The sequence below is a fragment of the Paramormyrops kingsleyae genome, chromosome 7 (assembly GCF_048594095.1).
Source record: "Paramormyrops kingsleyae isolate MSU_618 chromosome 7, PKINGS_0.4, whole genome shotgun sequence".
In the NCBI taxonomy this organism is placed as follows: domain Eukaryota; kingdom Metazoa; phylum Chordata; class Actinopteri; order Osteoglossiformes; family Mormyridae; genus Paramormyrops; species Paramormyrops kingsleyae.
This window is the reverse complement of record NC_132803.1, coordinates 16,677,768-16,695,501: the sequence shown is the minus strand read 5'-3', so window position 1 is coordinate 16,695,501 and position 17,734 is coordinate 16,677,768. Positions and strand designations below refer to the sequence as shown.

The following is a 17,734-nucleotide window of genomic DNA, read 5'->3' as shown; positions in this document are numbered from 1 at the left end:
TTAAAAATCTCTGGATCTCTGTCACTGCCATTCGCCACATTCACTGGCACAAAACAAACCCACACTGCATGCTGTGCCTACGCACCTGGGTCTGCCAGACTGTTGTTAGGTTGATGCTGGACAGTGTTTAACGTGAGTTTTTCCAAAGTGCGGTAATCAACCACGGTTCTGAAGAATTAAAATTTGAAACAGCAATACTAACTGTTGGGAATTTTACTGTGGTTTACCGTGAAACCATCGTTTCATCCCTAACATAAGCTTAATTTAATTTACAAATGAAAGAATGTACGCAATATGGCAAATGCTGCGACCAACCAAAGTTTGCACTCTCTTAACTTCAGTAATTCAGTGGTGGATTTTGAAATTACATGCAGACATTTTTAAAAAAGAAACAACTTTAGAGGTATCCAAATTATTTTATAAACTGCATACAGCATAGCTACCACGGCAGCCCTAGAATAAAATTTATTTATATGAAAGAATGACACTGTTCTTTAAGCTCAGAGATTTTTAAACACATTCAGAGGCAAGTCTAAATTCAATATATTTTGTAATATATTCCACTCATGTGATGCATAAGAACAAAAGGCAGATTTCCTCAGTTCTGTGCGTGTGGTAGGAGTCTAAAGGAAAAGTTTAACTGATGAACGGGTTCTGTATGTGTTAGTGTGGAATGTCAGCAAACTACATATGTTTTGTATGTATTAGTGCGGAATATCAACAAAACTACATATGTACTGAGGTAATTTGCCCATTAAAGCCTTTGCAATAAAAACCAGGCAATATATTTTCCTTCTAGGAAAAGGAAATCTATAAGCAGTTAGCCAACAAACATGTTAGCCGTCTATCATTAAGGTAGCAGATAGGCGCAATGACTAACAATAAAATAATATAGTTAATGTGGGAACAATACAAAAACATAAAACAAAAATGTGTCTTGTAAAATCCTGTAAAATGTGGTAAACTCCCAGCCATACTTCAAAAAATAAATACCATCGTATACCGTGAAACTGATATAACTTTGAAAAATATCATGATATAAATTTTTGGTCGTACCACCCAGCTCTACAGCAAAGCTAACAGTTTTTTTTTCTGACAGAGTAAAAATGGTTTTGTGAAACTAACTCCCTGAGATATAATGTCCGTGCAGAATTGAAAGAAAGAAAAAGCTTAATCTAGCTTACTAGCAACACAAGAATTGAATGTGCATAGCATGCGATGTTGGTATTAATATTGCACATCCCTGAGCCCTATAATATACTACAACCATTTTTTGATTCAGCACAAAACACCCCGCCGCTTCATGTGATGTCATTCAGTGCTGGTGCCAGTTTTTACGGCAGGGGAGAACCAACACAAAGAAGTGCTGCTCTATATTTGGTACTCTCTCGAAGTACCTTAAGTACGGTACCTTGCACAGTGGAAAAGAGCACCTGATTTTCTGCCAGCCCACACACGCTAAGATTTCTGGTACCAATATTTCAGCACACAATTCCATCAAATATTGACATAAGGCAGAAAGATCCTCAATTTCCAGAAAAGCAAATATTAAAAGATAAAATCCACATGTTTTCAATTCCAATCTGATTCCGATACATGAGCTGTTTTTACTTTAATATTTTCATATAATAAACATATATAATATATTTACACTTTTTAAATATTTAAGCTAGTAAATATAGATGAAAAAAATGTATGGCAAAAAGTCTTAAATTCGGCTACTAGAAACATACATGAAGTACTATTCCACCTCGTATGTACATCTTGATTTGTGCATTTTTGTGGCATTTTGAGTTAAATTTGAATATCTTCCAAGCGAGGATACGCAAGCGGCAAATGCTTAAAATGCACCACAATTTTTCTCCCACTGGCAACAGTGTCACTTCTACTTTGTTGTGATCACAGCCTCTCATGTATCACAAGCTGTAGTGAGAGCACAAAACAGCCGAAGCTAAAGACTCCCAAATCAGCCATTGCTTTTTGCATAATAAATACTTATTACAATAGTTTATTGTGTAAAATTTGTTTACTGGAATTTTCCAACTACTCCAACTTCTCAAAACTTTATTTTTTACAAAGATTGCAAATCTCTGTGCTGCTAGTTCCTGTTAAAAGCATAAAATACTCCCAGATCATCACCATCTAATCTGTTGTTCTTACACTCCCCCTATGGCAAAGGGTCTGCACATGATGTCACTGCTTCTCACACCCACTAAGTGGCAAACAAACCGAGTGGCAGCGTTAGCGTTCAGCTTGAATGCGGCAAAACACACGTCTAAAATGGAAAAGAGCTGTCATGCGACTCACTGTACAAATACATTTAACATGAAATAGGAGGAAGATATCTTTTTAGAGACTGCCAAAAACTAAAAGTATCAGATGTGGATCGGTCAGGTATGGCCGATACCCGATCTGTGAAATAGTTCTGGATTGGCGCCGATACTGATCCAAAAATTGGAACGGTGCATCTCTAGATAAAATCACCACCTCTGATACAGTGTCTACACAGAATCCTCAAGTAACTTAGAAGAGTCTGTGTTATACCATCCAATGCTATTACCTCTCAAAGGCACTGTTTTTAGAGCAGCCCAAAACGATGCTAATCTCTAGATGATTAGCTTCATTCAGTATCAAACAACTTCAAGGTTTAGGAAAGGAACCCAAAATTTCTGGATGAAGGTGGAGAAAATTTGCATGTAAAAGGTAGCAGTTTCTATATATCACCATATCATTATTTGAATTCACTTGATAACAAAAAGTAAATTATGGGGAGTCTTGAATTTTTCTTTATCGTATTTTAGTCACAGTATGATTTGGAGTGTTTGAAGATTTACACACAATGACACAATGGCAAAACAGACAGGAACCTTAAACAAGAGCCAGAAACATCAATGGGCCACTTTGGCTCCTCCTCATTTAGTGCTAAACAGAATTGTAATGTCAATGTACTGTCAACTTAACAATTTAAGGACAATGTGAACATTTGACATCTAAACTATCATATCCATAGAAGGGACCATTTATCAGCTAAAATATTGCCCCAAACTATTCACAATGTCTTAGTATTTACTCCCAAATAAGTCTTCCTCAGAATTAGTCAATAATTTCAATGAGACTATAATTGTAATAAACCATCCAATTGTTTGTGAATACAGACTCCCATGACCATCAACAACACTATCTGCCATTTGTACCACAGTAGCCCTTCTGTTGTTTCATAGCAGAGGGAAAAGCCTTTGTTCAGAATGTTCACATCTCACATTGACAAGTTTTGACTGCCCAATACCCTGTCGGCAGATCGTAGTTTTATCACCATTCAGACCACTGTCATTAGGTACTCTCCAAGGCTGATCTGAGCACTCCACAAGCTTTGCCATTTCGGAGATGTTCTGCCGTGTGTGAGGTCATGTTTTGGCTCATCAATGTATGTATATGTAGGACTGTATGTATGTATATATAAGGCAAACTATTTAGATCATAATTTTCTTGTTTCAGTCAATATCAATTATTACCATATAAAAGCTATTTCTTTATTTCAGGGCTCAATTTTTGCTTATAATTCTTCTAGGGTTGCCTTTAAACAGGTTCAGAACATGAAATAAGGTGACAAATTGAAAGGACTGCAAAATGAAATGTAATTTTGATAAATAAATCAGACAAAAAAACTTTTTTTTGTCATAGGGTATAGCACTAGAAAATGTCAACAATATGATTCTTGCTTGGTTTGTTCTCTAGCTGAAGTTTCCTTCTGAGGGAGTGCTTATCTCTTCCATGATATTATCAAAACAGTTTGCTCTGCAAACTTAACCAAGTTTGTTGGGCATAGGCGATGCATTCTTAAAAGACTACATGATTGGCTGGAACTGCGTTCATTCCTGTGATGCGATAAGCTGTGTGTGCTATCAAGCAATGCTCCTTATTGACAATTTATCAGTTTCTCATTTCCTTATTGTTGAAATTTTATGATGATAAATCAATATATCATTCATATCACCCAACCTATATCTCACTCATCAGTCAGTGGACAGTTTATTAGGTGTCGTTAATACAGCCCACGCCCCCAGAGAATTATATGGCTGCAAAATAAAACAATCAGAATGCAAGTAAATACACGAGGTTTCAGTTACTATTTATCTAAGCATTATAATCGTAAGTAATTTTGAATGTGGTGAGACTGCTGGTATCAGACATGGTGGCAATAGCATCTGAGAAACAGCCACCCTCTTGGGATGTTCACAATTCACAGTATCTAGAGTTGACGGGGAATGGTCCAGTCAGTGACAGTGCTGTGAGTGGAAACACCTTGATAATGATTGTGTTCAGAGCAGAATGGCAAGACTCACTGATGCTAATGGTACACAGACAAAATGAACAGCTCTGTTTTTGCACAAATTATGCATGCAAAAAGGCTTCTCTCAATGCAAAAACCATCTGCACAGGCAAAAATATTAGCTGGACAGCTCAACTGCTCATGTGCTGATGGACATGGGTTCGAACTTCAGGTTGGCCAAATCACTGTGGGAGGAGGTGTGTGGCTCAGTGGGGGTTAGAGCTATATGCCTGTGACTGAAAGCTGGCTGCTTTGAGCCCCGGCCTCAGCAGAATAGTCACATCTCACATAGTCACACATGAGGTCCTTAACCATCCTTAAGTCTCAAAGGAGAGCAAGATAGGGTATGTGAAGAGCAGCAATTCAATGTACCCATGCAAACGGCAAAGCATAGTTTCAAAAACAAACAGAGTCCTACCCATTACTAGCTAGGTAAACCTAATAAAGAGGCCACTGTGTATCCTTCATAAATAAGGAATACACAGTCACGAGAACATAGAGCTCTAAAATACGGCCACCAAGGGAGCCCCCCAAAAAACTCCTAGACAGAGAGGGCCACCGATCATTTAAATAAATTATAATGAATGTTCACAGGCATTTAAGAGTGGCAGACCATAAAAGACACGTCATGATACATGCATTAAATATCTGGACAAAAGGCTATCAAATTGTGCAAGTATCTTTTTTTAAAACCGTGCTCCAGAAAGCAAGTAAGAAGCTTATTTTGGCAAATCAGGATGTGATAACTGTAGTTGTGGAACTTCACGGAGTCATTGGGAACCAAAAAAATACAGTCTCTGCAAAGACCACTTTCTAAAGTAATACAAAACAAAATATTTTCTTTAAATTCAGGATAGTCACAGATATTCATTTTTCTGCTGCAAAAATTTGATGACAGATTTGATCACGCCAGATGAGCATATTTTCCAGCTATACTGAATATACTACGTTCCATTATACACAGAAAACTAATTCCTGTCTAAATCAAAACATAAAATCATGAGATACATTTTTATAAGTTTGTTAGTATAGCTTAATAGTTTGGAAAATAGCAAATGACTGAGCAAATGTGTTTTTATATTAATTAAAAATCTGTTTCAATTAAAACAATCAGTTACAACTTCCTTCAGGATACTTTAAGTTTCTGATTCTATCTTCAGTTAATGCCAGTGGAGCCATAACAAATATATTACCACAAAATTCTGGGTGTTAGGGTGCATGCATGGTGTGTGAATCTGCAGGTTGGGACTCTGGGATCAGGACAGGAAGGTCACCAGTTCAAATCTCAGAGATGGCAGAGGGATGTCATAGTGATGTCATTGTTGGGCCCCAGAGACACCGGCTCACCCTGTGTTCCATCCAGACTTGTGCACTGCTTTGGACAAAAGCATCTGCTAAATATGTAAATGTATTTCTATCTAATTTTAGATCATCTCATAATATTAGTAACAGGTTAAGGTAACAGACTTGGAATATAAACCCTGATTATCAATCCTAGCTTACAAAAAAGCCAGTCAAAAATTAAAATTAGAGCAAGACCATTTCTCTAAGCCATAACTTCACTAATTTGTCATCTTAGACAAGTCAAATGCAAACCAAATGAGAGCAACATTACGGCATATAGAGCAGGAGTTCCGGCCCAGCCCTGACGTTATTTATATAATAAAACAGTCAGGCACACTGGCAGGGACGAGGCTTATGCCAAAGAGAGTAATCCCCATCTTCAAAGACTATGTCAGTTATAGGTTTTCCAAACACAATTTCCATAATTACTGAGCTGACACGTAAAACAATACATAAAATCAGCTTTATACACTACCCATTTTATTTCTAAAGCACAAAAGGATCTTGAAAGACCAGAATTTGACACTTAATCTAAGATGTGCACAGCATCACTAGACAACATATCCTAATCCCACAAATCACGTTCAGGCATTGAAAGGCAATCATTAAATTAAATGACAGCTCCACATAATGTAACTGCTATGCATGACACTTTTCACAAAAGACAGGCCTTGTCACCTAATATCATGAGAAATACAAGGTAAAACTGTAAATAAATGTCTTACCTTCTGATTTCAGCTTTGTAAGGACAAAAATTAAATAGTTGTTGAAGTCAGGATACTGGTTTAATTGCTCAAGTTTCTGGTAAGGTAGTGAAGGAAAAATATTTTAAAACACCTGCACACTTTTTAACACATTAAAAAACATCAGTGAAATCTACGGCGACAAACATGCCCCTCTTTCCTCTTTTTGTAATGATGTGAAAGATTTACAGGGGAATTGCTTTATTAAATAAATCCAGATACATCTAATTTGAAAACCGACCACGGAAATCTTACGCACGCTGACAATCATGTACATCCGCCAGATTAACAGGAATCCGACTAAACGTCATATCTTAACATATCAGAAAAAGCACCGTTTTCATTTCCAAGAGGATTATAACAAATTGCGCATTACATTCTCCTTCTGCTGAAAGGAAATACATGCAATTTGAGACTGCTATTATCGTGTACTTTGGGACAGACTGACCGTAAAGATTTTCGCATATTTAATGCATGTTATACATGTGTTCTTGCGTATCCTACATGTTTCGACACGGCAATCGCAAATAACCCCAATATAAACAACCGCAATCTGAACGTCATTTTAAAACCATGTTTAGACTTAAACACAGCCAAAACTGTGGAAATAACAGATCATTATCACCGGGCGATTTTCCCGAGTAAGACAGTTAAATGCCATGAAATGTCTATTTACTGAAATCCTAGGGTTTGCTTTTTCTTTGTTTGACACGGGAGTAGAATCATGCCGTCATCAGCCGCACCAGTAAAACCCCCGAAACCTGCACACGGACCCATTACAGGCGCATTCCACAATAAACTGATTTAATTACCTACATCAATCTTGTTACTCGTTTATGTAGATATCACGCTCAATTATGCATGATTAACATGCACGGCAACACCAAGCGAGAAAATATTACAACGCTACAAAAGCAATCATAAAATCCACTATTTAAAAAAAGGGCACCCAAACCATAAATCTTATACACAATACATTATCCGATGCTTACGGGAAGCAAACGGACTCTGTAGCATGGTGAAACGCATTGGAGCACCATTATACTGACCACATAAAATAGGTGGGTTTTTTATTCTCCATTCCGCGTGTCATCGCAGACAGCCGCAAATTACAGCTACAGGCACAAGAAAAACAAACACTACCAACTCTGCCAGCTACCTCGTTTCTTTTATCATCATTTTTAAGGATACTTGTTGGACTGATCGCTGAGTGGACGTGTCCGGCGACTGTGACTCTCTCAGAAGCTGTAAAATTTGCTGAAGTCCTTGCTCGTCTGGTTTCCACTGATACTCCATCTTGGTTTGCTGCAATGAGATCAGGCGGAGAATGTAATTCGAAATAAAATAAACTGCTACCAGTTTATCTTTTTTAACATATACATATATATGAAACAACGGCGATAACGCTGTAGATTTATATTTTTTTTACAATGGTTTTTGAACTGGAAACCCACCGCTTCTGGTTTATATTCGAACTATAGTGTGAAAGACACAGACATGGGCCTCCGCTTCGCAAGAGCGCTCAGTTTTGCAACAGGCTCTACGCTCGCAGACATGGCGCATTTAGAAACCTGCCTCAAAACCTTCTCCGAGCGGTCCTAGCGCCTGTTACATATACACCCACGAAACGTTACGGGGCTGTCTGACCTAGAATAACAACATGCATATTTCCCCGTCTGAAACACTTCGTTCTCTGCCCTCTGCAGTAATTTAGTCATTGTTGCAATTATTACTGTGATTAATATTGGATATAAATGTAGCTTGACATGCTCTGCCTATCTGTTTTCATTCAAAATGTTAATATCATTTCAGAGGATTTTATTTCTAGGATGAGAAATTCTTATGACACAAAGGCACGTATAAATTATGTGCAATTTTATTTGTTTTACATTGTTAGGATAAAAAACGCTTTTGACTGAAATCTGTTTTGCTTCTATTTTTCAGAATTGACACTGGGTTTGTCCACTGAAATGTTGATGGATATGTAAATGTGTATAAATTCTTTTGCGTTGCTTCGAAAAAGAAAACTATAGGATTACGCTACCCATGTGTGTGAAATAATGACCTTGACTTGATTACAGCTACCACTGTGTCACAATATCAGAGGATATTAGGGCAAATTCACTGTAATACTAATGTCTTGCCTATTCTAGGTCCTTCTAATCAGACATGTATTACCTTTGACTTGAATTATTTTGTTCTGTAGGAATGATGCGTTCTTGCTGTTTTCTGTTAGAAAGCATTATATGATTCCTGGTCATGTTAATAAAACAGACATACACACTAAATACTGAAGCACATAAAAATAAAATGATCAAATTACAATGCAAAAACATGAACCAGAAAATGGAGATTAAGGATAAATGATCATAAATAAACAAATATTTGAGCTCAATCAGGAAAATGGCGTCTGTGCCCACTGTAATGTTATTTTAAATAAAGCTAGTTGCATTTTATTTTAGAACAATAAAATGGGAAGAAATAAGATATATTTAATCACAATGCAGGCAACCTACTGTCTGTGGGGTATGAATACTGCATGTGCACCTGTCTCTTGTTAAAACAAATAAAATTAATTAAGAAACCAAATCAAATTTAAATGTGACATTTATAAAGTTGTTACATGTGACTTTCTCATTTGTGTTATTCGAATGTGATTGTTTTTTCTTTAACTGCTAATTATGTGCCAAGCAGCCATTGGTCAACAGCCACAGCACCTGCAGTTCAGCCTAGCCAATCCTCTGTCCTCTGGGCCTGGTCAGCACTTGGATGGGAGACCAGCTGGGAAAGCTGGGTTGCTGCTGGAAGAGGTGCAGGTGTGACCAGCAGGTTAGCCCATCCTGTGGATCCCAATGGCCCATTGCAGTGACGGGGACACTGTGCTGTAAAAATGATGCCATCCATCGGATGAGACATAAAACTGAGGTCATAAAAGATCCCTGAGCATCTTTGGAAAGAGCAGGGGTGGTACTCCGATGTCCGGGCTAAAACTGCCCTTTCATATCTGGCTTCCTAATCATTCCAAATACATAATTGGTGAATTATCTCCAGTCCCTTCACCACCTTAGCTACTGTGCAGTGAGTGTACTGGTGCTCAATGGCCGCCGTTGCATAACCCAGGTGGGGCCTCCCCACTGGTTCTGTAAAGTGCCTTGTGCGTCTTAAAAATTGCTATATAAATGTAATATTCATTCATTTATTCATTCAAGAATAAAGTGCTTTCATTTATAGTAGCATATTTGAAAATACAGCAATTTAGACAGAATGGGTAGTAAATTCAGCATACATGTCAATATCAATATGTTAATTAACATTAAAAGATAAGCAATATGTATTTTCTGTCTTCCACCTGTTGAGTTAAGATGTCTGTTTAATTTCCTGTTTATTACAACAAATTTAATTTTACCTTGTCTGGCTTCAGTGGTGTGTTCTGCACCCATATTCCAGAGTTGCCATGGTGACATTAAAGTAGATCTGCCTTTCTTTTCCTTAGGCTTCCGCCGATAAACAAATGTTAGGTTCAAATGCATCACTTTTGGAGCTCTCTGTAGACTTTATTGTAAAAAATGTATATGCTTTCTGCAGTGACTAAAGAAACAGTTTGATTAATTGTGTAGCATCTCATTTAATAGCTGCGATTTCAAATTATATTTGCCGGGCTTTTGAAATATCACTCGCCAGAGGGCAAGTAGAGAACATAAGTTGTTTTGTTTGCTTTTAAAATGTAGATGGTATTAAGTGCGGTGATTTAGATGAGGTGTTTTGGTTAGTGAAGCTGCCTGATCTGTTCCCTTGGGTGTTGGAATACTGTAGTTTCTGGAAAAGCCAGGAACAAATGAGCATTAAAATGCGGATGTAGTTAGTTAATAGGAAAGCTGGTATCAGTGCTGGGTATCAGTGCTGGTATCAGTGCTGGGTATCAGTGCTGGTATCAGTGCTGGGTATCAGTGCTGGGTATCAGTGCTGGTATCAGTGCTGGGTATCAGTGCTGGGTATCAGTGCTGGTATCAGTGCTGGGTATCAGTGCTGGGTATCAGTGCTGGTATCAGTGCTGGGTATCAGTGTAGCGCTGGTATCAGTGCTGGGTATCAGTGCTGGGTATCAGTGCTGGTATCAGTGCTGGGTATCAGTGCTGGGTATCAGTGCTGGTATCAGTGCTGGGTATCAGTGCTGGGTATCAGTGCTGGGTATCAGTGCTGGTATCAGTGCTGGGTATCAGTGCTGGGTATCAGTGCTGGGTATCAGTGCTGGTATCAGTGCTGGGTATCAGTGTAGCGCTGGTATCAGTGCTGGGTATCAGTGTAGCGCTGGTATCAGTGCTGGGTATCAGTGCTGGGTATCAGTGCTGGTATCAGTGCTGGGTATCAGTGTAGCGCTGGTATCAGTGCTGGGTATCAGTGCTGGGTATCAGTGCTGGGTATCAGTGCTGGTATCAGTGCTGGGTATCAGTGCTGGTATCAGTGATGGGTATCAGTGCTGGTATCAGTGCTGGATATCAGTGCTGGGTATCAGTGCTGGTATCAGTGCTGGGTATCAGTGCTGGATATCAGTGCTGGGTATCAGTGCTGGGTATACCTGTAGTCCTGCTGACTTTTTAGATCTTCATCAAGGTCACCTTGTGGTCAAAGGTGCTGTAAACAACGGAAAATTTATGATGATTCCAAAATATTAGGAACATAATTGGATTGGTCTGGGAGGAGGGTCCAGGATGACAGGCTTTCATGGGGCCCAAAGTCTCTAGCAGCACCCCTGTTTATAATACAATTATGTAATAATGTGATAAAATATATTACCAGCACTGGAAAAGTCAATGTCAAATTCGTCTTATATCAGATAGACAAATGGGCTGTGGTGGTCATTTTATACAAAATAAAGTCTGACATTAAATTGCACACCCCTTGAGGTGTGGTATTCATATATAACAAAACTGCTTTGCTCTGCCCGATGTAATGGTCAGGCGAACTGAAAAAGAGAATTTATGTGTTACTAGGAGTTCTGTAAGTGCACAAAGCTACATAGAAATGTGTCTACAATTATGTTGCGCTAATGAAAAAAACTGTTTTAATTCTCTAAAGTCTTAAAAGGCTGAAATGGCAAATCCAACACCCTCCACCCTTCCCAGAATAAGCAATTTAGTGGATGGATGGATGGATGGATGGATGAAGAAAAGCTGTACTGTCTCATTGGCCTACAAAGGTCTGGTCTGAATAAAAATAGATTCCCACTATACCTATCCCATTCTAACCAGTGCATTGTCTATTACTGGTGATCCCTTCTGGCACAATGAAAGCCCATTATAAATGGCAAAAGGGGTACACAATGGTGCTACACCTGAAGGCCTGTGGTTTTGTTTCTAACCCAGGCTCTGTATATGTATGAGGATATAAGCTTGTTACAATGTGAGCATTCAAAAGATTATTAAGGAATAACATTTATTGATACATCCAGTGCATCATTAAAAACTTAATGAGTCTTGTTGATATTAGTGGCAGTTTAAAGATGATAAATAAAATCAGATTACAGCCTTGAGTTGCACAAGATTTATCATTCATTGCATCATCACATGCTTGGCAGAGATGCTAAAAAAAAACTCCAGAAGAATGACAATCGACAAAGTGTTATCTCAGGGACAGGATGGTGATCGTGACATACGGGAGGAGGTTTCCGAGGCAACCGAGATGATTCCCATGATCCCAGCTTTTCATTTTCTGATAATGAGCAGGGATTAGCCTTGGCTGTGTAATGGAATAGAAAACAACAGGACACCATAACTGTTCTAAAGAGAGGGGAAGGAAAAAATGGAAATATTATACATACTGCCACAATAACACAAAGCCAAGGCAAACTATCAGCTTCCAGTGTAGCCAAAATGGAACCAGGAGAATTGCTTAAATGCATGATATTTTAAGTATTCTTCTTTACATCGTATATACTTCTTCATATCATATATACTTGGAAATACTATTATGAAATGACTATATTAATAACTGTGAGGCTAAATTTGACTTTTGAAGATGCACGGCAAGATTTGTAAATTTGTTGAAAACTTCTGTCATGTTGCATTTTTCACATGCAAGTTGCACAATGATGGATCTCTGGGCACAGAATAAGATAAGAAGCTGTATATCACCCTGGGTACCATCACACCAAAGATAAGAAGCTGTATATCACCCTGGGTACCATCACACCAAAGATAAGAAGCTGTATATCACCCTGGGTACCATCACACCAAAAATAAGAAGTTGTATATCACCCTGGAGTACCATCACACCAAAGATAAGAAGCTGTATATCACCCTGGGTACCATCACACCAAAGATAAGAAGCTGTATATCACCCTGGGTACCATCACACCAAAGATAAGAAGCTGTATATCACCCTGGGTACCATCACACCAAAGATAAGAAGCTGTATATCACCCTGGGTACCATCACACCAAAGATAAGAAGCTGTATATCACCCTGGGTACCATCACACCAAAGATAAGAAGCTGTATATCACCCTGGGTACCATCACACCAAAAATAAGAAGTTGTATATCACCCTGGGTACCATCACACCAAAGATAAGAAGCTGTATATCACCCTGGGTACCATCACACCAAAGATAAGAAGCTGTATATCACCCTGGGTACCATCACACCAAAAATAAGAAGTTGTATATCACCCTGGAGTACCATCACACCAAAGATAAGAAGCTGTATATCACCCTGGGTACCATCACACCAAAGATAAGAAGCTGTATATCACCCTGGGTACCATCACACCAAAGATATGAAGCTGTATATCACCCTGGGTACCATCACACCAAAGATAAGAAGCTGTATATCACCCTGGGTACCATCACACCAAAGATAAGAAGCTGTATATCACCCTGGGTACCATCACACCAAAGATAAGAAGCTGTATATCACCCTGGGTACCATCACACCAAAGATAAGAAGCTGTATATCACCCTGGGTACCATCACACCAAAGATAAGAAGCTGTATATCACCCTGGGTACCATCACACCAAAGATAAGAAGCGGTATATCACCCTGGGTACCATCACACCAAAGATAAGTAGCGGTATATCACCCTGGGTACCATCACACCAAAGATAAGAAGCTGTATATCACCCTGGGTACCATCACACCAAAGATAAGAAGCTGTATATCACCCTGGGTACCATCACACCAAAGATAAGAAGCTGTATATCACCCTGGGTACCATCACACCAAAGATAAGAAGCTGTATATCACCCTGGGTACCATCACACCAAAGATAAGAAGCTGTATATCACCCTGGGTACCATCACACCAAAGATAAGAAGCGGTATATCACCCTGGGTACCATCACACCAAAGATAAGTAGCGGTATATCACCCTGGGTACCATCACACCAAAGATAAGAAGCTGTATATCACCCTGGGTACCATCACACCAAAGATAAGAAGCTGTATATCACCCTGGAGTACCATCACACCAAAGATAAGAAGCTGTATATCACCCTGGGTACCATCACACCAAAGATAAGAAGCTGTATATCACCCTGGGTACCATCACACCAAAGATAAGAAGCGGTTTATCACCCTGGGTACCATCACACCAAATATATGAAGCTGTATATCACCCTGGGTACCATCACACCAAAGATAAGAAGCTGTATATCACCCTGGGTACCATCACACCAAAGATAAGAAGCTGTATATCACCCTGGGTACCATCACACCAAAGATAAGAAGCTGTATATCACCCTGGGTACCATCACACCAAAGATAAGAAGCTGTATATCACCCTGGGTACCATCACACCAAAGATAAGAAGCTGTATATCACCCTGGGTACCATCACACCAAAGATAAGAAGCTGTATATCACCCTGGGTACCATCACACCAAAGATAAGAAGCTGTATATCACCCTGGGTACCATCACACCAAAGATAAGAAGCTGTATATCACCCTGGGTACCATCACACCAAAGATAAGAAGCTGTATATCACCCTGGGTACCATCACACCAAAGATAAGAAGCTGTATATCACCCTGGGTACCATCACACCAAAGATAAGAAGCTGTATATCACCCTGGGTACCATCACACCAAAGATAAGAAGCTGTATATCACCCTGGGTACCCTTGCACCAAAGCAGGGCTCAACAAGCTTGTCAGGGTGACACCGATGTGCGGCTGCTGGCGCATGACTGTGCACTGGCCTCTGGTGATTTTCCACAGCATTGTCAATACATCTGCTTACATTCTCTGTACTGAAACACATCTGGAATGCATTGGCTACATTACATAAAATTTTAGCTGTTTATTAAAAATGAATAAAAACTCTATTGACAAATCTTTGGTCAAAGTTCTTGACCAGCCGCTATGCTAAATCAAGAGCAAAACCAGCCTTGTTAGTCTATTGGCCCCGACCCACCAGCTCACGCAGATTACGGAATTTAAGATTAGTTTATCGTATTACAGGCATCAATCTACATCCAAGCCAGATGGAACGTACATCCACACACTGACAACTGTAGCCACTATAGTTGCCAAGCTACAACTAAGCTAAGCTACACATTTTTCATTTTATGGGATTACTGACATCTCTGCAACCAGCCACAGGACACAGGAATCTGTGGTCACAATACAGCACAATGTAGAACAATGATTGCAGTGTTACCACAAATAAGCAATAAATGTAAGGTAAGGCAGTTTATCATCCAGGGTGATGAACAAGAATGAGGCCAAATGAAGCTGAACCAGGCTGGGTTTTTCATGTTCTGGTTTTTCAGTTTTAATCAGGATCTCAGGCTCAGGCATTAATTGTAAGGTCATGACGTAATAAAAAATTAACTTGGCAATCCCAGTCCTATGATAAATGCAGGAGTATAACGTTCATCCATCCATCTTCCAAATTGCTTATCCAGTACAAGGTCATGGTGAGCCTGCAGCCTATTCCTGGCAGCACAGGACACGCACGCAATTTACACATGGCAATTCATCTAAATCAGTGTTTCCAAATCCGGTCCTCGGAGACTCCCAGATAGTCCATGTTTTTGCTCCCTCCCAGCTCCCTGCCAGTTTTGGAAAACCGTGGACTGTCTAGGGGTCCTGAGGTCCAGGCTGGGAAATACTATATAGTCGTACTGTATATATCACTAAGTAATCACATGGCTTTGCGTTTGTTATACTGGAAAAAAAATTTATTAATGTCTGATTTTGCACAAAATAACAATTATTTGTCAGATTAAAGGAGCCCGACTACTCTCTTCCCTGGTCTTGATCTAACCCAAAAAAAATTTCGTTTGTTTGTTTTTATTTTTTTTTTTAATTATCATCAACGTAGCAAGCTATTTAGTCCTACATTTCTGGCACTAACACGGAATCACTACCATTGTGATATGCGACTTTGAATCAGACTGGAAGTGTTATGTACATTTCTGAGTTTTTTTGGGTCTACATCTTCAGTAGCATATTGCTTTTCATTCTTTGTTGAATTACGTGTTTTCTACAGCAGCCACTGCCAAAATCGGACTGGTGTAAGGCAAAGAGAGAATATAAAGGAGATCTGAAAATGCGAAGCGGAGATGGGCAAACCCTGCTGGCTCTAGGCATCAAATTGATCCTGTAATTCATCTGTGACAAACCCACTTGCTAAGGGAGCTGGTGAGTCAGCCTAATGATGTAAAAATTGCCTCTCACTAAGACGTTATAATATGGAATAAGGACCAACAAACCTCTCATTTGTCCCCACATTCTCTGAATGACATGCTTTATCACTGTTTGCAAGAAACCAAAACCATTTCAAGTGATTTACAATTATTACATGAAAACATATAATACGTAAATTATATGCACATACTGTACACAGACACACACACACACACATATATAGGTAGTTTCATGTTTAATTATCTATCTATACATTTTTTTGCTATATACAGTAGATGCATAATGTATTTTGTCCAGTTTTGTTTCTGTTTTCGTTGTTTCTCTTTTACACAGATACACATTTTTACTCAAGAATGCATATAAATATTACATTTGTTACTGTGAATAACCCGGTTAAGCAATTTGCATCAATACATAGGTGATATCTCTAGAAAGTGTACCAGAACATATTCCCTTGCACGCAATTTTTTAGGCTACCCAGGCATAATGAATACCCCAGTGTGTAAACATAGCTGATAAGCTCTCCTAAGAAGACGTGCAGCGTATAAACGAAACTGTTGGAACACAGGTCCAGCCATCTCACTCCACTGCATGCAGTGCAAGATTGGAAAACAATAATTTATTGGAAAGCAACAACTGGCACCTTGCATAGTATTAAACCCATTCGGTCCGTTTTGTTTACTCAGACAGCTTGTCCATGATCTGTGGCTGTGTTTCCAAACTTTGCCCACTGGAGGACTTTCTTGGTAGAGAGACAGAAGCTCTTACTACATAGACAGGAGCTGGGAATAAGCAGATTGTGATTTTTCTTAAAAAATGAATCAATACTAGCATAAGTAATACTAGTAACAGTATATGCAGAGTATATGCAATAGCAGTACAGTATATATCATAAATTGTTTGAATTCACACGGACTCCCTTACGTGTTAATAGTATGGAAGGCTGCAATTTATCTAGACACTAGAGGGCTCTAAAACACATCAGAATACAGAAGGTTCTACAAATAAATCTCTAACTCTTTCTGGGAAAAGAAGGCATTAATTTTTTTTCCCAGAGTAGAGAGGAAACAATGTTGGCATCATATGCTGATTGTACTGAGCAGGAATAAGAATGACTAAATTATCGTATGTGGATGGTCAGCAGGTACAAGCCCACCGGAAGTGGCACATTTGAGTGGAAAATTAATGGACACATGAGTGTAATCTGTCAAAAAGATTGTGCTGCCTTAGCAGTTCATCATGGTGGATGTGACAGGGATACTGTTTTACCCCCAGGGCGTCCAGAAAAAGAAAATCATGAGCAAGTATTAGTATTAGTTCATAGATTCCATAAAACAGAGAGATGTATTTATGTCTTGAGATGCCCAAAATGTTGTTTTTATATTTTAGATGTTTAAAGTTTCAAAATATTGATTTATTTTTATACAGACAAACTTCATAGTTTTAACTATACAGGCATTGCTTGATATGGTGTTATAGGAAGGCTGTCCCACTCAAAACTGATGATAAAGTTACTAATAGTCATTAAGATTAAATTATCATACCAAATAATGACATTTAAAGGGTTTGTCATCAATCATACAAACCATTTCATGAATCAGTAATAAAAATGTTGAAATGGAAAGCAGCTCCTAGTGCAAACTTATACAGGATTCAAAGTCTCTTCAGTGACTAT

The 17,734-nt window shown here is 38.8% G+C and overlaps 1 protein-coding gene across 2 annotated transcripts in view; it reads right to left on the bottom strand.

The window, feature by feature from the left end:
* The window catches only part of tnpo1 (transportin 1), a 41,870-nt gene extending 33,878 nt beyond the window's left edge, over positions 1–7,992 (bottom strand). For both annotated transcript variants that reach the window (XR_011992375.1, XM_072714417.1), the window contains exons 1-3: positions 7,872–7,992; positions 7,609–7,722; positions 6,400–6,475 (exon numbers count right to left, since the gene is read on the bottom strand). Coding sequence is in view for 1 of the 2 variants with exons in the window: in XM_072714417.1 (XP_072570518.1) it covers positions 6,400–6,475; positions 7,609–7,713 (181 nt within the window). In the remaining variant the exon portion in view is untranslated. The remainder of the gene's footprint in view (positions 1–6,399; positions 6,476–7,608; positions 7,723–7,871) is intronic.
* Between the last annotated feature and the right edge of the window lie 9,742 nt (positions 7,993–17,734).